Source organism: Macaca thibetana, chromosome 8 (genome assembly GCF_024542745.1).
Source record: "Macaca thibetana thibetana isolate TM-01 chromosome 8, ASM2454274v1, whole genome shotgun sequence".
Taxonomy (NCBI): Eukaryota; Metazoa; Chordata; class Mammalia; order Primates; family Cercopithecidae; genus Macaca; species Macaca thibetana.
Genome location: NC_065585.1, coordinates 2,480,556 through 2,505,238, shown reverse-complemented (window position 1 = coordinate 2,505,238; position 24,683 = coordinate 2,480,556). Strand labels below are relative to the sequence as shown.

Sequence of the window (24,683 nt, the reverse complement as noted above, 5' to 3'; positions counted from 1 at the left end):
TTCATCCAAAAGTGGACTCAGTGCACAAGGACCTTTTCTACACCCCTATGATGGCATCCCCCAAAAATCAGAAGCACCCATTCCCTAGGTCCCTGCCCACCAAACTGTCCTTGAAAGATTCTCACCTCTGAATTTTAGGGGAGGCTGATTTAAGTAATAAGAAAACTCCAGTCTCCCATTTAGCTGGCTCTATGTATATTCAACTCTTTCTCTATTGCAATTCCACTGTCTTGGTAAATTTGGCTCTATCTGGGCAGTGGACAAGTAGAACTAATTGGGCAGTTACAGTGGGGTTGACTGGCACATGAGAATGCTGGGATTGAGAGGCCTGGGAGCCTCCACCCTGCAGGGTCTGCTGATTGGTATCAAACCCAATAAACCATAAGGTCAGGGGAACCTGCAGGGGAGGAGCAGCAGGAAGGACACTGCTCTGCAGCCCAGCCCACAGCACCCCCACATGGTGTCCATGGCCATTCTAGTGTATCCTGACCTCTCACACTGCTCCAACCCTCACAGCACACCTGCTGCCCTCCTGGGGTGCTGGCCTCCCTTCAGGGAAGGGGAGACTCTGGGCTTACAAAGATCAGGACAGCGGCCAGAGGAAAGATGTGACAGGCCCTGGCTCCCTCCCTCCTGACGTCTGACCTCTCCAGCCAGACTCCAGCCACTCCCTGCTAAGTAAGGGTCCAGCCTGATTCTGTTGAGCAAGGAATGTTTGTGAGGCTCCCAGGCTGGAGGCCAATGTGGTCCCTGTGTCTTGGTGGGATCCTGTTGCCCCACCACCAGAGCTACCCCAGAACAGGCGATTCAAAGAGGAGGGCTGTACCCAGGGCTCAGAAGCACAGACCCCCACCAGCCCTCCTCAGCTGGCAGAGCCCGCCTGACCTCTCTGGGCCCTCCCTGGCTGGCTCAGCTCTCACTGGGCATCTGGAGTCCTCCCCACCCCAGATTCAGGCACAGCCAGTGCAGGTGCCACCTGCTTAATGCTGTCCTGCCCAGGCACCCTGCCCAAGCCCCCAGCCACCCCCCAGCTCAGGGGCCAACGGGCGCAGCCTCCTGGGTGCTGATCTGCTGCAGCCAAGAGCCTTGAGCTGCCTCAGGCCCTCCTCAGTGAAGATGAGGCCAAGAGCAAGCAGAGGACCCAGACCTCCCAACTGAGGTGCGTCTCTCAGCAGGCAGCTGCACTTCTGGAGAAGGTCAACTGCAGAAGCTCCTTGCCCTGCCAGCCTCAGGGTCCTTTCTGAGGCTCTGCCCGCCCCAGGGTGGCTTTGAGGAGGCCTCCCCTGCTCAGCCTCCTAGGGCAGCTTCATGGGCTTCTCGAGCCACCGCTGGAGCCATGAGGGCTGCCCTCAGGTGACCACCCCCAGGCTGGATCCCTCTCTGCCTTTGCACACCCCCTTGAAATGGGTCCTAGTAGTGCCAGTTCTCTTTCCCCAGCAAGGGCTGCTCCAGGTTACTGCCCACCCAGAGACCCTGGGGGCCAGCACTGACTTCAGAGGTGGAACCATTCAATGTCCTCTGGTGGTGACCTTGCTGTGACTGCTGGCCTGGGGCTCCTGAAGAGCTGACACCCCACAGACACCATGTGTTAGGCACTGTGTGAAGGTTAGCCCTGCAGAGTGGCCCCACACGATTCAGACACTTTTGAGAGTGAAAGGGGTATCAGTAATTGTTCCAGGACAACAGGTGCCACCAGGACTGCCCAGGGAAAGCAGGACACAGCGGCACCACAGGCACATCCAGCTCAGCACAGCAGGAGGCTGGCAGACACAGCCAAGGCAAATGCTGCCAGAGGCCAAGAAAAGCGGGGAATCACAGGCAACAGGCAGGGGAAGGGATGCAGTGAGATCCTGGGCTGTGGAGTAAAATGGCTCCGGACTCCAAACTCTGTGTCCCTGACTATCCCTGATGCTCCTGAGCCTCAACTGCTCATCTGTACAAAAGGGATGGCACTAGTGACTCAGCCAGGTGCCAGGAAGATTCGATGAGTTAAGGGCCACCAGAATGTGGACAGCACAGGCCCCACTAAGTGTGTTCTGCCTCCTGTCATCTTGGATCCTCTCTTCCTCCTTTGCTGCTTTTACACTGGGTATTTTCCAATGTAGCATTTTAATTTCTTTAATGATTTTTTCACTCTATTTTTTGAATTATTTCTCTAGTGGTTGTTCTAGGGATCACCATTTACATTTTATCAGAATCTACTTTGGATCTGCGCTAATTCCAGTGAGACAGAAATGCCGCTCCTGTGCAGTTCCGTCCCCTTTTCCCTTCTGCGGTATTATCGTTATGCACCTATCACATCTCTAAATGTTACAAACCCAGCAGTATGTTGTTATTATTATTATGTAATGTTATGCTTTTTAAGGAAGCTGGGAGATAAAAGAAGACCAAGTACATATTTTTAGATTTTGCCACATTAACTTTCCTTTTATTGTTTCTGGTTCTCTTTATCTGTTCTGAGAATTTGAGTTACTATCTGGACTCACTTCCTAGTCAGATTATTTTGCTTCCACCCATCTCCTTTGGGTTATTATTCACAAATACATTATATTTCTATATGTGATAGGCCCAACGTTATACCCATATTATTTTATATAATTGCTTTTTACATCAATTAAGAAGAAATGTGCATCTATACTGTTTTATACAATTATACAAGTACCTCTGCAAGTATTATTTTCAATGTGGATTTAAATTACCTTCTGGGGTCATTTACTTTCAGCCTGAAAGACATCCTTTCATCTTTCTGATAAGGTGGGCCTGCTAGCAACAAACTCTCTTGGCTTTTGTATGTAGTATCTGGGTTCATCTTTAAACTGCTTGTTTGTTTGTTTATTGAGACAGGGTCTCACTCTGTTACCCAGGCTGGAGTGCACTGGCCCCAATCTTGGCTCACTGCAACCTCTACCGCCCAGGTTCAAGCAATTCTCCTGCCTCAGCCTCAGCCTCCCAAGTAGCTGGGATTATAAGCGCATGCCACCATGCCAGGCTAGTAGACATGGTTTCACCATGTTGCCCATGCTGGTCTTGAACTCCTGACCTCAGGTGATCCACCTGCCTCAGCCTCCCAGTGCTGGGATTACAGGCGTGAGCCACCATGTTCAGCTGCTTAAATTTCTGAAAGATAGTTTGCTGGATATAAGATTCTTAGTTAATGGTTTTTTTGTTTTTGTTTTTGTTTGTTTTGAGCACTCTGAATATATTATCCCTCTGCCCTCTGGCGTCCACTGTTTCTCATGAGAAGTCAGCTGTTGATCTTACTGGTGTTGTTTTGTAAGTGACAAATCATTTTTCTGTTTTCAAGATTTTATCTTTGGCTTCCAGCAATTTTACTATGATGAGTCTATTTGTGGATCTCTGGTTATCCTACTTAGATTTCATTGAGCCTCTTGGATTTGTAGGCTAACATTTTTCAAAAAAATTGGGGATTTTTCAGCCATTATTTCTTTAAACATTTTTTCTGTTCCTGTCTGTCTCTCCTCTCTTCTGGTTCTCCAAGCGTATGTTGGTGCAATTCGTGTGGTATAATACATTTCTCTAAGGCTCTTTTCTTCATTCTTTTTACTGTCCTTTGGATTGCATAGTTTCTATCACTCTATTCTCAAGTTCACTAATTCTTTCTTCTTCCAGTTGAAATCTACTGTTGAGCTCAGCTTGCCTAGTGAATTTTTCATTTCAGTCATTGTACTTTTCAACTCCAGAATTTTCATCTGGTTCTTTTTGAGACAGGGTCTCGTTCTGTCACCCAGGCTGAAATGCACTGGCACTATCACAGCTCACTGCAGCCTTGACCTCCCAGGCTCAAGCAATCCTCCCACCTCAGCCTCCTGAGTAGCTAGGACTATAGGTGTGTGCCACCATGCTGGCTAATTAAAAAAAAAAAATTGTAAATACAAGTTCTCACTATGTTGTCCCAGACTGGTTTTGAATTCCTGGACTCAGATGATCTTCCTGCCTCAGCCTCCCAAAGTGCTGGGATTACAGGTGTGAGTCACTGAGTCAAGCCTTTTTTTTTTTTTTTTTTTTTTTAATACAAAACATATAATTTCTACCTTCTTAATCTCCATTTGAGGCAATATTGGCTCACACCTTCCTTTAGTTTTACCCCCTTTAGTTCTTTAATCATAACGTCCTTTAGTTCTTAGAACACATTTATGATGGCCACTTTGAAACCTTTTTCTTTTAAATCCAGCATCTTGCTCTACATAGGCAGTTTCTATTACCTGCCTTTTCCCCCAGTGTATCGGCCATACTTTCCTGTTTCTTTGCATGCCTCATAATTATCTGTTGAAGCATGGACATCTTAGGTAACCATTGTAGCAATTCTGGATACTAGCCAGCCTGATCTTGGACTATTTTTCTGCTTTCTTTGCTTAGGGACCAGCTAGACTATTTTAGTGGCATCTATTTCCTACCCCACATCCCAGAGCCTCTGACTGCATCTCAGTTTTTCTCCTCAGGGGCACCATCTTGGTTATGCCGTCAGTCACCCTGGATGACAGTGGTTTGAAAGTGTTGCAAAGCGCTTTGTTTTCCCTGACCACATCCAGCCGTTAAGCTCCACTAATGGTCAGCTGATTGCTCCACTATTTTGAATGCTGCCCTGGACATAAATTGCTTCACAGGTCAATCCAATCAAATTTGGGCTCCTTTGAAGGGATAGTTCCTGAAGTTAAGTGTCTGTGATACTTATATGACCCCTAGCCAGACAATATTTTTGGCATAGATCTCCAATAAATCTACTGATTGACCACAGTTGCCTTTCTCCATCACTTCCACTGTTTTTTGAGAGCACCCTTAGGCTGGAACTTCACACTCTAACAAAGGCAGTTCCTGTGGGGAGGAATGTGGAGCTCTCTGTTCTATGGCCTGCTTCTCCAGTGGCTCTGCTGTTTGGGGTGGGGACAATGTTGTGTCTCCCCCTAACTTTGACAGCTGAGCATTTGATGGGAGAGGAGTCAGCAATCCCAGGTTGTCTGGGCTTGCCTCTCAGTATGGAACCCCCATTCTACAGGTGAGGCCCACTAAGGGTTGTTGCCTGCCTCCATCCCTCACACCCTAAGCTCACCTCGTAAATCGGCCCTGTGCCCAGCCCTGCCATGAGGCAGTTCTCCAACATTATGTCTCTGTGGAAGCCTCTGGGGAGGGCTTAGGAATTGCCAGCTCCTCTGGTGAAGTCACTGCCACATCCACAAAGCCCACAGAACTGCCTGGACCTGAAGCAGGCTGGAACCTCTGCTCTCTCCTTACAGAGATGGGGGAGATCAGACATAATTGCTGGAGCAGGCATGAAGGCACAAGGCCTGGGCCGACTTGCACTGCTAGATGAGTCCTATACTCGCTCACCCATCCTCTACAACCAGGCTCCCCAAACCTTTTATAACTAGTTGTACTCGTATGACTGGGACCTGGCTCGAGGGACATGAGCAGAAGTGGTGTGCTTTCTGGAGGCAGACACAGTGGAGGGGACTGGAGCAGGTGTCCTGTGACATCTTCAACCCTGTGGTTCCCTTCATGAAATACACATGGCATATCTTGGTCTGTGTGCAAGGTTATAAAGTAACACCTGAGGCTGAGTAATTTATAAAGAAAAGAGGTTTATTTGGCTCACAGTTCTGCAGGCTGTACAAGCAGCATGGTGCCAGCATTTGCTTCTGGTGGGGAATTCAGGGAGCTTCCACTCATGATGGAAGGCAAAGGGGAGCAGCATCACATAGCAAGAGGAGGAAGACGGGAGGGAGGTGCCAGGCTCTCTTTAACAAACAGTTCTCACAGAAACTAATCAAGTGAGAACTCACTTGTTACCACAAAGACGGCACCAGGCTAATAATGAAGGATCCATCCCGATAACAGGAACATCTCCCATCAGGCCCCACCTTCAACACCGGGGATCAAATTTCCATGTACGATTAGAAACGGACAAGCATCCAAACTGCATCATGGCAGGAGGAGCCTGGCTCTGCCAGACAGTTGAGCTGTTTCATCAGCCCTGATTTCCCTTCTCAACTAGTATGTGTGCAAGAACTAAACTGCTATCTTGTGTACACAACTCTGCAGTGTCCCTCTGTTATTGGCACTGGGTAGGGCAGGGTGGGAATCCCCCAGGCCCTGGCCATGAGGTGCTCTGTATTTATCACCGCTGTCCGGGTCATGGTGGGCAGTGTGGGTCTGCCTCCCCTTCTAGACCAGGTGAACCTTAATGACAGGTGCATGTTTTACTCATCCCAAGTCCCCCAGGGGCCTGGCCCATGACTGGAACTGAGGAGTCGAGGGCAATGGCAGAACTGCCTGGACCTGAAGCAGGCTGGAACCTCTGTTCTCTCCTTACTGCCTGTCTCAGTTTGGATTGCTATAACAAAATACCACAGGCTAGGTGGTTTAAACAACAGAAATTAATTTCTCACAGATCTGGGGACTGAAAGTCCAATATCAAAGGCACTGGCAGTCTGGTATCTGCTGAAGGCTCTTTCTGATTTGCAGATGGCAGTTTTCCATTTTATTTCTTCTTTTTAGCGACAAGGTCTTATCATGCCTAGGCTGGTCTCGAACTCCTGGACTCAAAGCAATCCCAATGCCTTGGCCTTCCAGTGCTGGGATTGCAGGCGTCAGCCACTGCACCCAGCTTGAAAGATGGCAATTTTCTCATATGATCACACAGCAAAAAGAGACCTCACTCTAGTTCCTTCCTTTTAAGGACTCAATCTCATCGGGGAGCCCCACCCTCACGACCTCACCTAAGCTTAGTCACCTCCCAAAGGCCCCACCTCCTAATACCACCCTACTGGGGGTCAGGGTTTCAACATATAAACTTTGGGGGGGACACAAACATGCAGTCCTAATACCATCATTACGGAGATGGAGGCCACACACCGACCAACACCCATACCCTCAAGGGCACTGGTGGGGACAGAGGGGTCTCACCCAGCACTGCCATGAGGCAGAAGTTCTCCAACATTATGTCTCTGTAGAGGCCTCCAGGCAGCACTTAGGAATTGCCAGCTCCTCTGGTGAGGTCACTACCACATCCTCAGGGCCCACAGCCTCCTGAAACAACAGAACTTTGCTGCTTCGTGGAGGAGCGTCCATATGTCCACACCATAGGGGTGTGGTCACTTCCCTCTGCCAGGGAGAAAGGGGAGGAGAACAGGATTCCTAGTGTATTTCTTCTCTTCAGAACTGACAGCCCATCAAGGTACAATGACACAGAAAAAGGCTGGCCAGGTGCCAAGTCCTGGCTCACACGTGGCAGCTCCTCCCACTGAGTCTCATGGCCACCCCAGAGGACAGGCCTTCCTTTCACACACATCAGAAATAGGGACCCCAAGACCTCGAGAGGGGAAATGGGCCCAGGGACACGCCTTGGCTTGGAGTGGCTTAGGACCAGGGAAAGACACCTGACCCCAGAGCAGACCACCCTCTGACACTGGGCAACACATTCCCTGCTCTGGACCTCAGTTCCTTTGGCTGCTAAGGAGGCCCAACAATCCTGGCCTGTGTGGGACGGGACTGCCTACAGACATAGACGGCCTTTGAGCACCTCGTATCTCGCTTCCCAGCCAGCCTGGGTGTGGAGATGGCCATGCTGACAGGTTCCCTGAGAGAGGGTCCAGCCATGGCCAGTGGGCCTCCGAGGATTGGCCGCTGGGTGCAGGGCCTGAGCAGGGAGGCCATCATGCTGCCTTTGAGACCAGGACCCAGCAGGGGCCATGCCTAGATTCAGAGGCTCAGGACCACCACGGAACTGAAATGAGGTTCAAGGCCTCACACAAGAGTGGACCCTAAAAAGGCTGGTAAAGGAGTGTTTTCACCTCTGTTTACAGTTGAGGGCACTGCTCAAGGTCATGCAGCCGGTGAATGGCAGGCAGTGAGCAGTGAACATGAGGCTGGTCACCAGGAGCAGGTAGCCGTGGGTCTCCCTCTGCCCTCAGCAACTTCACACCTGCCCCTCCCTGGACCCCAGTCTCATATTTAAACAGGAGTGACCCCACCTCATTTCATGTTATCATCACTGCCCTGCAAGGGAAACAACAGACGTGTAAGGTCTGAGGGTCCATGTGTGGAAGCAGACACCAGAGCCGAGTCCACACGGGCAAAGGAGCGGGCGTGCAGGGCCGGGAGCTGGGGCTCACCTGGGAGGCTGGTGGCTGCAGCTCCTGGCCCTGCAGACAGCCAGGCCTGGGGTCTACAGGAGCTGGACAGGGAAGAGGACAAACAAGGCCTCACAGGTCCATTCTCCCCAGCCTCCCAGCAGGCAGCTGAGCCCAGCGCAGTGCCTGAGAGCTCAGCCCTTGTCAAGGAGAGTCCTCGAACCCAGAGGCGGCAGCGGAAGTGCAGAAGCCCTGCCCAGGCCCTGTCTCCCAGCCCACCGCCCACCCTCACGGCTGCCACACCCACCAGCCACCCCTCACGGCTGCCACACCCACCAGCCCGTGACTGTCCACATCCTGACCCCTACCTCATGACCTCCCCAACTCTGATCTCCACACCTGACCCCAAAGCACATTTCATTATTATTTTTATTAGAGAGAAGGCCTCTCACTCTGTCACCCAGGCTGGAGTGCAGAGGCCGTAACTCACTGCAGCCTCGAACTCCTGGGCTTGGGGATCCTCCTGCCTCGGCCTCCTGAGTAGCTGGGGTTACAGGCAACCACCACCACCACACCTAGCTCATTTTCTTTTATTTTCTGTAGAGATGGGGTCTCCCTATGTTGCCCAGGCTGGTTTCAGACTCCTGAAGTAACGTGATCCTCCTGCCTTGGCGTTCCAGAGCGCTGGGATTTCAGGCAGAAGCCACCACCCCTGGCCCCCCATAAGCACATGTATGTGGGGTGAGGTGAGGTCCCTGAGGTGCAGTGTGGATGGGTCTTGATTTGTCCCAAGTTTGGCTGCCTTGTGCCACAGCCTCCCAAGAAAGGATGCAGTCCACACCTTCTGCAAATCCCTGCCTCGAACCCTGTCCCTCCGGAAGCACATCCAGCCACCGGGACCCTGAACCTCCTCCAAATGGACTTTAACTGGGGACAACTGATGACAGTCCTCCAAAACCCTGTCCCTCCGGAAGCACATCCAGCCACCGGGACCCTGAACCTCCTCCAAACTGAGGACAACTGATGACAGTCCTCCAACCCCAGGGAGCTGAGGAAGCCATGAGCAGGGGCTGCGACTTCCTTTCTTCCAGTCAACCTACCACTAGCAATCACTCATTCGGCCCGCTGGCTAAGAACAGTGGCCTGCAGACGGGCCCAGGGCAAGGTCCGCTCTAGATCCTCCCATGCAGGAGGCAGACAACCTTCAGCACAGCGTGCCGGGGGTGCCCACAGAGATCCAGGCTGGCACAGGCAGGACAGGTGTTCCGTAAACCAATCCAAGGTAGAAGGGGCTGAAAGACCACCTACCAATCCCAATCCCTGAATTCACCATGCCACCCTGAAAGTATGGCCTCTCCTGGGCACCCTGAGGGATGGGAGCTCCCAGAGTGGAGGCTGCCTGTCCCAACTGAGGACAAAGGAGTGCCTTCAGGCCTGAGCCCTCAGGGGCACCACCAGAGAAGAATGTGGTGGTACAAAGAGGTTCGTTCTACTAGCAGGCTGGAAGCAGCCACGGAGGTCCCAAACCAGACGTCGCAGCACCCGCTGCCCCAGTAGCCACTGGAGAACTGAGGCCATGACCTGTAGGGGCACGGTGAGAAGACAAGGAGTGGCTCCAGCCCCGTGTTCACAGATAAAAGGGAGAGGCATTTAAACGGGACCAGAGACTTGCACACTCTGCTCTGGCAAGCTCCAGGGCTTCCCAGGGGCCTCAGCAGCCCCAGAAACGGAGTGAGGAGACACAGCCTCACAGGGCTGTGCTGTGGTGTCTGGTGCAGCGGGGATCCACCTGAGAGGGCTTGGGGAACAAGATTCTGAGGCTAAAACATTCCACCACTTGAGCTTCTGAGACTGGTCAGGAAGTGAAAACAAAGTGTTCGGAGGAAACAGCAGTCTCCACAAAGCGTTCCGGGGGACAGGATGGAGGCAGGAAGTATTCAGCAGGCAGCTGGGCCCAGCAGCGCAGAGATGAGTAAGCTCTGGGCTCCCTAAAAACCTCACTCCAGGGAGACCCGCAGCAGCAAGCCCAGGTGAGGAGCGGCTGCAGGAGGAGCAGGGCCCAAGTCCCCTGGGTGGCACAAGGGATTCCAGCCACAGGGGCTGTGCCTAGAGTCAGGTTCCAAGCCTTGTTGCAGTTAGTCTCAAAGAGGGGCACCCTGAGGACACAGCCACTCACTGGGGACAAATGTCTACCCATGAGCCCAGCACAGTCAGCACAGAAGCAGGTCAAGAGCGGGAAGAGCTCAGGTCCTGAAGAGCTACAGTCTGACAGGGACAAGCCATCTCCAGAGGATTCAGGAGAGCCAGCCAGGAGCTCGGCAGGCCTGCCCCGTGCCCTCCTCAGCTCCACCCACCCAGGATGTCCTGCTGCTTCAGAGCCCTCGAGACATGTTCTAACCTCCTGCGTTGCCTCAAGCAGCCGCAATCCAGCAATCTTGGTTATGAGGCTCTGCTAGGAGTGACACGTGAGCCCAGAAATGGCACGAAGTACACGGATGTGCAGAAGTTCCCCAGACACAGGAAGCAAACAGTGGGGATGACACCACGAAGGCAACGGGACCCCAATGGGAACAACTGGGACTGTCATTCGGCACCGAGATCTTTAGAAACTATTTGGCTTTTGTAACCATCACACATGCATTCAAAGCAAGAAACACACACTCCCAGGACATAGGCAGGGCTCTGTCAGCAATGACTTTTGCCCCTGTATCGGCAGAGATGTGAAAATACAAGAAACCACAGCGAGCCAAATCCTCTCCCTCATGAGAACAAAGGTTTCAGTGGAATCAACAGCAGACGCTGGAATGCAAACTACGTGCTGACTCAGCCAAATGATACAAATTTAAGAGGGGAAAAGAATTCAAGAGCAAAGCACTGAAAATAACATAGCAAGAAAAACCCATTTAGGCCAAGTGCCGGGGCTCACGCCTGTAATCCCAGCACTGTGGGAGGCTGAGGGAGGATCGCTTGAGGCCAAGAGTTCAGACTAGCCTCGGCAACACAGTGAGACTCTGTCTCTACAAAAAAATAAAAAGGTAGGCGTCACGGTGCACGCCTCTAGTCCCAGGTACTCAGGAGCCTGGGGTGGGAGGATCACTCAAGCCAGGGAGGTCGAGGCTGCAGTGAGCTGTGATCACACCACTTCACTCCAGCCTGGTCAACAGAGTGAGACCCTGCCTCAAAAATGAAAAAAAAGAACAATGCACCTATTTCATGCTCGCTCAAAGACGAGGCTAATCACTGTGGACACAGGGCATTCTGGAATTTCAGCTGCAGGAAGCGAGTGCTGCCCGTGAAATGGAGATGCTGCAAAGCAGCTGCAGACGTGGAGAAAATCACCACATCCTCTTACAACCGCGTCTGTGAACACTGACCAGGACAGACAACTCCTCCCCAAGGTATTACTAACGTGCTAACAGCTGGGGATAAGAGCACAAATATAATTGCTGGAAATCTAAGCAACCTGTTTTACTGTTTCCAGTGACTTACGTGCAAACCTAAGACTAATCTCTGAGCGCCTGATCAAGACGTATTCATGTAAAGGCCGTAAGTATGAAATTCTGGGCAACATGGCACATTGCACTCTGAGCCAAAATGCCAAAATACCACGCAGGGTCTGTGTCCTGTATCCGGGTGATGAGCAGGGCCTGGTCAGCCACTCCTACTTTCTTCACGGAAAGAAACTCTACCAAGTCAACTCTCCGTGGGGCCCCCCACATCCTGGGGCCAGAGCCCATGGGATGGGATCTGCGGGTAACAGAGGATGGTTCCAGTCATTCTGCTGAACGAGGCCACGACTGAAGTGAGACGTGCGGCCTCTTCAGCCGAGAGCAGGCCAAGAACTGAGTCCCAGCTCTCGGCCACTGGCCCTCAGGCACCGTGCCGGGGTCCACCCAACAAGGGGATGGCCGCCAGCCCAGCAGATAGAGCCTTCTGAGACGAAGCTTGTCCAGGGGCGGTGGGCATGGCCTCCTGTTGGCCTGGAGGGCAACTTCTCTCCACATGGACAGACAGACATCTCCACCCTCTGATACTGCAATGATCAGCCAGCGAACATGAGGCCAGATCAGCCCAGCCTGGCCCCCATTCCAGCCAGAGTGAGGCTCTGGCTTGTTCTAGGCTAGGGTGGACCCTTCCAAAACATTTCCTCACTTTCGGATGACATGGCAAGTGATAAAACCTGTATCGACAGGAACCTCGGGCACAGACTGTCCTGAGCACCCGAGCCACACCGTGGGCGACCCGCTCCTGGAAGGGCTCTTGAGTGTCTGCACACGCCCTCCTGCCTCAGGTGGGGTCGGGGCACAGGACCATGCCACTCCAGGGTGCGTGGAGAAACAGGGCCAGTGGCCAGGACAGGGCAGAGAAGCCATCAGTTGTCACCTGCTGTGGATGAGCAGGGCAAGGGAGAGTGAGCCGTGGCCCCGCAGCCACCAGGGCCCTCCTGGAGGGCTTCAACCTTGACCACAGCCCCGAGGGCGCCACGCCACCTCCTCACCTGCTGCTGGCTCCGGAACACGGCGCGCAGCGCTCGCAGCTGCCCCACTTCCTGTGCACTGAAACACGGCTGCCGCTCCGCAAAGCGCAGGACCGCATCGAAGGCCACGGCTGCCTGCTCCCAAGCCGCCTCCTCACCCTCACCAGGATCTCCTCCACCGTCTTGGTCAGCTTTCGGAGTCTTTTCTGAACCCCACACAACCTCTGCTGGCAACGTGGCAGCAGGGGGTTGTCCCCCTTCTGCCTCCCTTCCTGCTACACCCCAGCCGGCAGCCTGGCGCTGGCGAAGCTGGCCCGGGCAGGAGGAGCCTTCCTTCACAAGCTCCAGGATGTGCGCAAAGGATGTGTTGTGGGGCTTCGCTTGGAAGTGCTCTGCCTCCACCTCCTCCTCAGAGGAGGAGCCTTCAGCAAACACAACTGATGGCCACAGCTTCCTCCAGGCCCGCCTGAAGACGTGACTGGGAATTGCGTTCCAGGCACAGGCCATGCTGAATATGGCATCATTCATATTGTAGCGGGCGTGAGGGCCCTGGAGGGGGGTCGGAGGGCTAATGAAGTTCCTCATGAAGTCTCTCCAAATGCCCTGCTCCATGGGCTGCACCAATGAGGCCACGCTGGCAGGCAGGAAGATGGTGAAAACGTTACTGGACACCAGCTCGGCCTCCTGCGGGTGAGCCCGGGAGCTGTCCAGCAAGAGAACGGCCTTGCTGTCTTCCGGCAAACCTATGGTTCTGAAGTGCTCTCTCACCGAGGGCACAAAGATATGATGGAACCAATCGGAAAAAATCTCCTTGTCCACCCAGGCGCTTCCCTGGGCCTTATAGGCGACAGGCAGGTGCTGGATGCCTTTGAAAGCCCTGGGGCCGCTGCATTTCCCGACGGCCAAGGGCTTGAGCCTGTGGGAGCCTGTGGCGTTGGCACACATCAGCACGGTCAGCCGGTCCTTGCTCTGCTTGAGGCCAGGCACGGCCCCGCCTTCTGGAGTGGGATTTGGCAGGCACCGCCAGAAAAGGCCGGTCTCATCAGCGTTGTAAACCTGCTCGGGGGACAGCCCGTGCTCGGCAGCCAAGCTTCTGAAAAATCCACAGAACTGCTCCGCGGCCTGGTGGTCGGCTGCCTGCTTCTCACTGGATGCATCTAGCTTTTTAATGCCGTGTCTGGCCTTAAAGCGCCAAAGCCACCCTCCAGAGAACACACAGGGCTCAGTGAGCTGCATCTGCTCGTAGAAGTCCTTGGCCTTCTCGATGAGCATGGGGCCTGACACAGGGACGCCCTCGGAACGCTTCCCCAGGAACCACTCGTACAGGACGCGGTCCAGGTGCTCCAGCTTGGGCGTGTGCAGCGTGCGCCGCTGCTCCAGTGCCTTGTTGGAGTCCGAGCTGGCGAAGAACCGAAGCAGCTGTGCCTTGTGGGCCCTGATGTCGTAGAGGGTGGACATGCCCACGTTGTACTCCTGCATCAGTGCCTTCCGGCTCTCGCCCTTCTCCAGGCGCGTACAGATGTCAATCTTCTCCTTCAGCGTCAGCACCACCCTCTTCCGCTTCTCCCCTCCGCTCTTCCCGGCAGCCGGCTTGGAGGCCATGGGGAGGGGTAGCTGGTCCTAGCACTTGCAGGACACACGCCTGGCCTGGGCTGCTGCCACTACTCCCCCTCCTCCTGCTTCCCTTCCAGGGCTCCGTCTCTCCCTCTCCACTCTGCCTGCCTGATCCTGAGCACAGGCCCCAGTCCGTCTCGGGTTCCCCACTCCACACGCTGCACCTCCTGCCTCAGGTGTCCCTGGTCTTCCAGGCTCCACACACCCAAGCCTTGGCTCCTGGCAGTGCAGTCAGCTGCCAGTTCTCTCTGTGGAGGAGGTGACCCTGTCAGACTCCCCTCTGCTGCTCCACACGACCGGAACCCCGGCCTCAGTGGATACTGTGGTAGCAGCTCCCCTCAAACTGACCAGGTCTGGGGTGGTCGAGGTTTTACCGCATAGGCTGCAGGGTGCCTCTCCAGGGTCCACGATGGTATCTCCAGGCACAGCACTTCAGGGGCTGGAAAGCAGAGGGAAGAGAGAGGAAAGTGATGGGGCGCGCCCGGGACACACCTGGCATCCTCACGACTCTATCCTCACTGGGACGCTCCAGCTGAAATGCGAGTGCTACTGAGAGGAGCCACACAAGCGCTAGCACGCAGTGCAGGGAGGGCGGCCCCGGGAGCGGCCCAGCCCTGCCCAGCTCCTGGGTGTGCTGCTCAGGTGGACTCTGCCCCACTCCCACCAAGCAAACGGAAGCCATTAGCTAGGGCTAGAAACGAGACGTGGCTCTCATAGGAGTAGCCCGGCCTTTCCTGGGGAAGCGCTCAGGCAGAAGCCATCAGAGGAAGCCAGGAAGTCCGACGCTGGGCAGACCTGAGAACAAACCTCCCACCCGCCCGGACCCGGACTAAGCTTCTTGCTGTAACTGCTCGCTGGGCTGCCTGAGCTGGCCATCTTCTCAAATCCCTTATTCCTCCCTGAGGAGCAGAGGCAGGGGTGGAGGGATGCAGGGAGGAGGAATTCCTCATTACCCTCCCCGCCGAAGATCTTACAAACCCCATCTGCAGCAGGTCTCTAAACTCCTCTCTCTAACACAGAGCCCCAAACTGCCTCTAGAAAACGGGGCATTGGAAGTTTCTCTGTAACAGCAGGCCTCAAGATCCTCCAAGGGCTAGGAGGTACTGCCAGTTACTCAGTCACCCTCTGACCTCCCTGACCACACACACTCAGATGCCTCTACCGGGAGCCTCAGCAGACAGACAGCTGTGACCACTCCAGGCCCCTTTGAGGGAGCTCTCCTCAAGCTCAGCTCAGGGTACCCTGCCCCAGGCAGCCACACTGGGCCGCCAGTCTTTGAAACCCCAGGCTCTAGTGCTGCCCGTCCACCTGACTCCACAACCATGGCAGGGCCGCAGAGCCTGCCAGACACGGACACACACACAACCACTCACCCTCACTCACACATACACGCTCAGAGGACACAGGAACAAGCTAGTCCAGAGCAGGAACTTCTTCAGCATTTGCTAATTTGGGAGGCTCTATGAACAAATGACTAATTCACACCAGAAGCAAATGCCAGGACACCTGATGGCCCGCTGGGAGCAAGGGCTCTTCCTGGGCCACTTGTGTACCCTATGAGAAGCTTTGCTTTTAAGTTTCATACACACCTTTGACCAATATGAAGAAAAACGACAGAGAAACGTCGCAGCTCTAATCAAACACATCTTTCTGTTGGAGTTTTGAAGTATCTTCTCACCCTTCTACATAAAGAGGATGTGGGTCATTCTCATCCCTTCTAGGTGGACAATTCCATCCCCTCCTAACAAATCTGCGAAACACCCCACACCCCTCCCTACACCTGAGCCCACTGGAAGGGCACAGAGGGCACATCCCTGTGAGGCCAGGGCAGCCTATGGAGTCAGGGCCTGCAATGCACTTCACCCAGTAAGACACTGGTGAGGGCTGAGAAGCTATTTGCCCCAACACCGGGCAGCTGAGCTGGCCGGCTCAGTGTGGCGTGCGTGCAGGCCTGGGGTCTCCCTCCCCTCACTCCTCCGCAGGTCAGCAGTACTTGAGGATGGACTCCTGGAGTTCCTACCTCCCTCCTGCGCCCTTGCCATAGCTGCTTCTGCCAACTCCATGCAGAGCATGTGGTGGCGTGCAGAAACGCAGCCCTTTGAGGCCAGAGCTCAAGAGAAATGAGGAGTGCAATCAAATGCAGCAAAAGCTCCAAAGACAAGTTCTAGGCTTGTTGGCCGCCACCTCTGGATGAGTCCTGTCCTCTTCCGGAGTCAGTTTCCTGGTCTGCAAAATGTGGGCTGGTCCCTTAAGGATCCTGCATCGTTCGCTGAGGGTGACGGTGTGACATGCATGTCGTCTGGCACAGCACAGTGAGCTATGTGCATCTCACCGTGGGGAACAGGAGGGATGGCAAAGCCACAATCCACCCTCGAGATTTTTAATATGAACCCGCTGCAGAAAAACTGGGGGAGACACCGAATCCCACCGTAGCCTGTGAGGGACTAACTGGGGACTGGGATGCCAGGAAAAGTTTCCTGGAGGAGACTCAGCACCAGACACGGGCTCCTTGTGGACACGTCTCCGTGCCTGAAGTGCAGGTGCGGCAGGATGACACAAAGTGGCTGAATTTGTTTCATAAGGAAATCTCTGAATTTTATTTTTAAAGGAAGTTTTTGGTCTTGAAAGTGGGACAGCAGTGTGTTCCAGCACTTTGTGTTATCCTGCCACACCTGCAGCTCACGTATGGAGACGTGTCCACAAGGGGCCCGTGTCTGGTGCTGAGTCTCCTCCAGGAAGCTTTTCCCGGCATCCCAGTTCCGAGTCAGTCCCTCACAAGCTACTGTGGGATTCCGTGTCTCCCCGAAATGAGGGTGGTTTCTTGCCTTGCGACTGGAGAGGAAGCACAGAACCCGGAGGTCACGTGAACACGGGATGAAACATGGAATTCTCCTGTGCCCAAGTCACAGACAAGAAACGGGAGGCCTGGCCGGGCGCGGTGGCTCACGCCTGTAATCCCAGCACTTTGGGAGGCCGAGGCGGGCGGATCACAAGGTCAGGAGATCGAGACCACGGTGAAACCCCGTCTCTACTAAAAATACAAAAAATTAGCCGGGCGCGGTTGTGGGCGCCTGTAGTCCCAGCTACTCGGGAGGCTGAGGCAAGAGAATGGCGTGAACCCGGGAGGCGGAGCTTGCAGTGAGCCGAGATCGCGCCACTGCACTCCAGCCTGGGCGACAGAGCGAGACTCCGTCTCAAAAAAAAAAAAAAAAAAAAAAAAAAAAAACGGGAGGCCTAAGGGGTCAGCGCTGGGGCCGACTCCGTCCTGTGTGAGGGGAAGAAGACCTGAGAAACGCGGGGGGAAAGTGGAAAACAACCTTCGCACGGGCATCGTGTGTGTGCGCGCGCGCGTGTTGGGGATGGGGGGGTATGGAGGATATGAAAGAGAAATACTCAAAAAACAAGTCGCATTCTGGGGCCGGGGGAAGAGGTGAACTGGGGGGTCAGAAGAGGAGTATGGGACAGAAAAAGATGGGACAGAAAGCCTGGGGCCGTGCGCCCCGCAGAGCGCGCCCAGGAGCCGGCGCCGAGTTCCGCTAGGAGCGCTCCACGCTGGGGGATCCTGGCGCAGGAGACAGCACTGAGGTACTGGCGAGGCTCGCTTAAAACGCACCTCTACCCCAGGGTCCCCGTTTGCGGGTAGAAATTCAGTCTGGGGCAAGAGCAAAAACGAAAATGGAGAAAAAAAGAAAAAAAAAAGTCTCGGTCTGGTTTTTTAAGGGCAAGCGGATCTCGTGACCAAGCCTCTCTGAAAGTGGAAGCGCAGGAAGGGTCCGGGCTGGGGCGTCAAGGCCAGGCCCTGCGGCGAGAGGTGGGTTCGGCTCGGGGGCCGCGCGCTCAGGCCGCGGGGGTCGCGCGGGAAGCACAGGGCTTCGGGTTCCGAGCGCGGCTCCCGGGAGGGGGCGCTGCCGCCCGCGGCTGGGTCCGGCCCCGAGGCCTCGCGACCAGCCCCGCCCCGCGCGCCCGCCTGCACAGACTGCGGCTCCCGCCCGCGCCCAGCAGTGACCGGAGTCCGCCCGAGCCCACCCGGCCCGGCCGGGCCGCCCAGCGCCTCAGGACAGGACCCTACTCACCCTGCTCAGCCGGAGCAGCCACCGCCGGCCGGAAGTGCCGGCCACTCAGTTCTCCTCCAGTCCGCGCCTCGTCGCCTTCCCCCAGCTACTTCCGGTACGCTCTAGACAGGCTGGAGGACTCGGCGCTCAGTGGTGTCTGGGAGCCAGACTCCGGCTTTCCCAGAGCTGGGTGGTAACGGAGGGCCTGGGAGGGCAGGAGGCCTGGCGGGGAGGGGAGGAGTGGGAGTCCCAGGGTTGGGGGAGGCGTAGGAGGGGAGAAGCGCGGACAGGGAGGGGAGAGGGGAAACGGGGCCGGGGTGGGCCGCGCGGGCTGGACCCAGGCTCCGAGCTGCTCTGTCCATCTGTAGAATGGGCGCAGGGTGTCACGTTCCTTTCATGACCAGTGACCCCTGCGCTGAAGGCGTTGGGGCTCCTGCAGTTCTGGGGCAGCCACAGGCGCCCAGGGTTTCGTGCCGCCCCGCCCAGGACAGCCTTCCCGGTGCAGTTTCTGATGCGGGGAGGGCAGTGCTGCCTTCCAGTCACCAGGACCAGTGCTCAGCCCGCCTGCTTGACCCCCTTACTTAGCTGGGGCCCAATCCATACCCAGTTTAGATGATTCAGATGATGGAATTTGAAACTTTTGAACTGGGTGCGACTTAAGTGAACGTGCACCTGAGTTGATGCTGTGATAAGTCAAGGCTGCGGAGGACCTTGAGATGGGTGCGTGCATTTTGCCCATGAGACCTATGCGAATCTTTGGAAACTGGAGGGTGGACTATGGTGGGCAGAATAATGGCCCTCCAAGGATGTCCACATCCTAACCTCCAGCTCCTGTGAATACATTACTTACATGGCAAAAGGGACGTTGCAAATGCAATGAAGTGAAGATTCTTTAGATGGGGAGATTCTTGTGTTTATCAGGGTGAGCCCAGTGTGCAGTCATCCCTGGGTATCCATAGAGGACTGGCTCCAGCACCTCTCAAGGACGCCAGAATCCTTGATGCTCAAATCTCTTACATAAAATGGCTTAATATTTGCATATAACCTACACACATCTTCCTGTATACTTTAAGTCACCTCTGGATTACTTATAATACCTAATACAATGTAAGCGCTATGTAGATAGTTGTTATACAGTATTGTTCAGCGAATGGTGACAAGAGAAAAGTTTGTACATGTTCAGTACAGACACAGGTTTTTTTTTCTGAATCATTTGTATCCTTGGTTGTTTCAATCTGGATGGAGAGCCCACAAGTACAGATAGGAGGGCAGGCGCCATCACAGGGGTTCTTGTGGGGGTTAGGAAGCCAAGTGAGAGGACAATGGGATGAAAGCAGAGAGAAAAGGAAATGTGACAACCGACACAGGGGTTGGAGTGATGTCCTTTGAAGATGGAGGAAGGGGCCACAAGCCAAGGACTATGAGCAGCTTCTAGAGGCTGGGAGAGACAAGGAATCAAGGCCTCTCCTGGAGCCAACAGAAGGAATGCAGCCTGCTGACCCCTTGATCTTAGCCCATGACACTCATCGTCCCATTAGACTTCTGACCCCCAGAGCTGTAAGATATAAATTTGTATTGTTTTGGATCACCATGTTTATGGTAATTTGTTAGGACAGCAGTAAGAAACAAACACAGATTTGGGTAGCTCACTCCTCCTTTTTCCTTTTTTGAGGCAGGGTCTCTCTGTTGCCCAGGCTGGAGTGCAGTGGTACATTCTCCTCACCGCAGCTCCAACCTCCTGGGCTCAAGGGATCCTCCTGCCTCAGCCCCAGAGTATCTGGAACTACAAGCATGCACCATCTCACCTGTCTTTAATTTTTTGTAGAAATGGGGTCTAGCGGCCGGGCGCGGTGGCTCAAGCCTGTAATCCCAGCACTTTGGGAGGCCGAGACGGGCGGATCACGAGGTCGGGAGATCGAGACCATCCTGGCTAACACGGTGAAACCCCGTCTCTACTAAAAAAATACAAAAAACTAGCCGGGCGAGGTGGTGGGCGCCTGTAGTCCCAGCTACTCGGGAGGCTGAGGCAGGAGAATGGCGTGAACCCGGGAGGCGGAGCTTGCAGTGAGCTGAGATCCGGCCACTGCACTCCAGCCTGGGCGACAGAGCGAGACTCCATCTCAAAAAAAAAAAAAAAAAAAAAAAAGAAATGGGGTCTAGCTGTGCTGCCTCGGCTGGTCTTGAGCTTGTGGACTCAAGCGATCCCAAAGTGCTGGAATTCCAGGCACGAACCCATGTGACAGCTCACTCATCCTTAGCTCAGTTGTTCCCTGGGCTCCCAGGCCCCTCCCGCCCTCTGGGTCTTCTCTTCCTCACCCTCCATTGCTGGTTCCTTACTGACCAGGCCATTCTTTGGCTCTTTTTGTTCAACCAATCCCCACTCCCTGGGTGATCTCCTCTGGTGTCATGCTGTTAAATACCATCCAACACTGTCAACGACCAAATTCATGTCTCCTGCCAGGGCCTCTCCCCAGAAATCCAGACTCCTGTGTGCTACCCAATGTCTCTGCTTAACTTTGATCCTCCAGCCCAGCTTTGCTCCGTCTGCATTGCCCCCACCTTCATGAATGGCAGCTCACCTTGCTGTTCACTCAGGCTAAGCCTCAACAGTCTCCATCCCTCATATCCAGATCCTCTACCCTCAAAATCCAGTCAGTGTTTGGCCTCTTCTCACTCCCTCCAACTTCCCTCCCCCATCCACACCTCTGTGGTCTTGCCTCCTCCCCAGTCTCCGTGTCTGCCCTTACCCCCATACAGCTATCAACTGCTGCATCAGAAACCACCCAAAACTTAGTAGCTTGAAACCAACTGTGTTTATTGCACATGATTCTATGGGGCAGGAATTTGGCCGTGCTAGAGTCAGATGTGTTTCACAGAGGAGGAGGCTGAGTCACGGAGCATACCAGGCACATGGCGGGACTAGAACCCAAGGTCACTGGACTGGGGCTCCCATGGCAGGGTCTCCTGGGACAGCGAAGTCCTCCGTCCCTGGGAAAGCTGGCTCCATCCCTGGTGTGACTCTGCTGCTGAGGCAGCATCATTGTCTGGGGTAAATACCTGGGGTTCATCGTCTCATGCCAAGAAGATTAAGGACATGGACTTGTGGATGGCTTAAGGAGCAGAAAGTTTAATAGACAGAAAAAAGGAGAGGAGAGCAGCCCTCTCTTTCAAAAGAGAGGCGTCCAAAAGAGAAAAGCCGGCCTGCAGCAGACCCCTGCAGATTGTATAGGCCGACTTGAGGAGGCAGTGATTTATGAAGGGCCTACAGGTTGGTATGACCAAGGGTGATATTTACATATGGCGTGGGGAAGGCCGGTCACCCCACCATAATCTTATTATGCAAATGGGCTTTCTACCTGGCCAGCACCATCTTGCCTGCTCCCTACTGTACACATGACTGGCAAAGAGAAGGGAAGATGGAGCTGCCATTTTGATCATGCCTAGTCTCAGGTAGCTTTTTCCTATTGGCACAGCTGCTGGCATTCACCCGTGCAAGCTTCCAGCTTGCTTGTCTTATGTTTGCAGCTCGATTTTATAGGCTGCTCTTTATTAGAAAAGAAAATGATTTAGGGGCTGCTTTCCATTAAAAGGAACACCTTACTGAGGACTTCCTTACCCTCACTATCTGCCTAAATAATTTATTTTTAGCTCCTCTATCACCCTCACCTCAGGGACATGGAATCACGTGGTATCCCAGGACTTGGACGGTGCTGGTGGGCAGTGGGGATGGGGCCTGATCCCAAGATGCATCCATTCTGACACTGGGAGGGGTCAGAAAGAAAGGAAGAGAAGGAAGAAAATACACTAGTGTGTAATCACCCAGTGGGTTCATTTTGACCCCTGGCAGGATAGAACTGATTTATCAAGACAGGGGAAATGCAATAGAGAAAGAGTTTAATTCATGCAGAGCCAGCTGAACGGGAGACCAGAGTTTTATTATTACTCAAATCAGCCTCTCAGAAAATTCGGACACTGGGGTTTTTCAAGGAGAGTTTGGTGAACCAGGGAATGGGTGCTGCTGGTTGGTTGGGGGTGTGGAAAGTGGTCCCCTGTGCACTGAGTTTGCGTCCAGGTGGGGCCACGGGACCAGCTGCTGGGTTGGTGGACCTCGTTAGAGCCACCCAACAGTCATTAGGCGTGCAACAACCTGAAATGGCATCTCAAAAGGTCAATCTTAGGATCACAATAGTGATGTTACTTGCAGGAGTAATTGGGGGAGTTGCAAATCTTGTGGCCCCTGGAATAATGGCTAGGAATCATTTAAGTCTACACCTCAGCAGAACTCAGACTCCCTTCATCTTCCTAATGCAATGGTGGCCTTTCATTAGCTTTACAAACATGGCTGAGTTTTGGGAAAGGGCTACTATGCCCAGAAATGGCTAAGGGCAGTGTGGAGGTTAAAGGCAAGTTGGGGGTTGGTTAGATCAGATCTCCTTCACTGTCATCATTTTCTCACTGTTGTAACTTTTACAAAGGCAGTTTCCAGTGTCTCCTGGGGGCTGGCACTGAGGACTACCTTCCCCCAGCCATGCCCCAAGTTCACAGAGCAGAGCCCCCAGACCATGCCTGGGCCACTGCACCATTCTCCTTCCCCACTGGGTTCCCCATCTCCACCCACAGTCAGAGTGGCCTTTGACAGGGCCAGTCACTCCCCCTGCCCAAATAAGCCGGTGCATTCTGAATACAGCCCAGGTCCTCACTGGGCCACAAGGCCACACCGGAGCTAACCCCTTACTGTCCTCTCCCAAGCCCATGGGCCATCCCCTGTGCCTGCTATTCCCTCTGCCTGGAGGTGGGCCTGTACCCAGCAGTGTCCTTTGCTCAGTTTCCGGAGTCCTCAGGTGGGGGCAGTCCCAGCCAGCCCTCCCTCTGGAGGTCTCTGGATGACAGGCCTCCCACAGCAGAGGTGGCTGGGGTGGGGGTGCTGGTGAGGCTGTGCCCAGCTGGAAGGGAAGGGTGTGCCTTGGGTCTCCTCCCGAATCTGAGTTCACTCCAGGAAGGGGGAGTGGCACAAGCGGAGGGTGCAGAGCAGTGGGGGCGGTTCTGAGGGTCATTGGAGGCCAAGGGTCCTGGCTGGTGGGACAGGGGTTGGAGCAGTACCCATCTCCACCTTGGTGCCCAGACAGGAGGGGAGCTGGTTTGAGGCAGGGCCCTGATGGCACCTTTGTGAAAGCCAGGAAAAGGCACCTCCTCTGGGAACACAGGGGCCCTGGCAGAGTTAGAGATGGGGAGGGCCTGTGGGCCCCACCATGGTGGGCTTGGGGGAAAACGCCTCTGAGGGGCTCCAAGCTGCACCCTCAGGACTTGGTGGCCCCAACACACACCCACATTTACACACATGCTTTTGCTCACACAACACACAACCCGTGCACACACCCACACTCACTCACATTTACACACATGCCACACACTCGCACATTTGATCCACACACACAGACAAGCATCCTCTCTCACACAGCACACACTCCCATGCCCACATGGTTTGCACATACAAACCCTCACAGTTACATATCACACACACACAGCTTGCAAGTCATGGCCTTAATTTCCAGAACCCAAATGGGGGGCTTGGCACTGAGTACCCCCAGCCATCCCATGTGCACCAGCGGATTTTCCTCCTGATCTGCAACGGCGTTTTTCCAAAGAAAAGAATCTACAAACTGACACCAGGATGACTTTGCAAGTGACATGCTAGCTTTATTTTTTTTAATTAATGCTGCATGAAATAAAAAAATTTATACACAGGAATGTGTGTTCCAGCATGGGACTCTGTGGGGCTCCCCGAAGGTGGTGGTGGGACTCCCTGCGAGGTAAGTCGGCTCCCAGAAGCCCCAGGGCCTGGTCTGGCTGCCCTGGCCCCAGCCTCATCCCCTGCACTAGGTGGAAGGCAGGATCTCCAGGAAGCCCAGCTGATTTAGGTCCATGGCGGTGGGGTGGGTGGGTGGAAGGCCAAGAGCAAACAGGAAAATCTAGAGTCCTGGGAGGCAACTAGCAGAGCAAAGGAAGGAGGCCAATGGTGAGTCACACTGAAGCCACACTAACCGTTTTTATTGCACAGGATTCTGTGGAGCAGGAATTTGAGCACGCTAGAGTCAGATGTGTTTCAGAGGAGGACGCTGAGTCATGGGGCAAACTAGGCACATGGCAGGACTAGAACCCAGGGCCGCTGGATGGGGGCTCCCGAGGCAGGGTTTCCTGGGACAGCAAAGTCCTCCCAGGAAGGCTGGCTCCATCCCTGGTGTGACTGCTTACCACCTCAGGGACATGGGATCAGGTGGTCTCCCAGGACTTGGGCGGTGCTGGTGGGCAGTGAGGATTGCCATGGAACTGGAGCCTGATCCCCAAGATGCATGGGGCTCCTCCCCAGGTGCTCCTACCATTGCTCAGGGAACCTTGGGCCTCTTCTCAAAGACCAAGTCCATTCTGGCACTGGGGAGGGATCAGAAAGAGAGG

General features: G+C 54.4%; 1 protein-coding gene across 4 annotated transcripts in view; it reads right to left on the bottom strand.

Annotated features, from left to right (window-relative positions):
* Positions 1-24,683, bottom strand: part of JRK (Jrk helix-turn-helix protein) — a 387,231-nt gene that overhangs the window by 7,462 nt on the left and 355,086 nt on the right. For 2 of the 4 annotated variants that reach the window (XM_050801028.1, XM_050801029.1), the window contains exons 1-2: positions 18,252-18,325; positions 12,586-14,617 (exon numbers count right to left, since the gene is read on the bottom strand). In XM_050801028.1, the coding sequence (XP_050656985.1) occupies positions 12,586-14,166 (1,581 nt within the window). In that variant the 5' untranslated portion in view covers positions 14,167-14,617; positions 18,252-18,325. Of the gene's footprint in view, positions 1-5,577; positions 14,618-18,251; positions 18,345-24,683 lie in introns of those variants that run through there. The other 2 variants (XM_050801027.1, XM_050801025.1) reach the window with 2 other exon arrangements.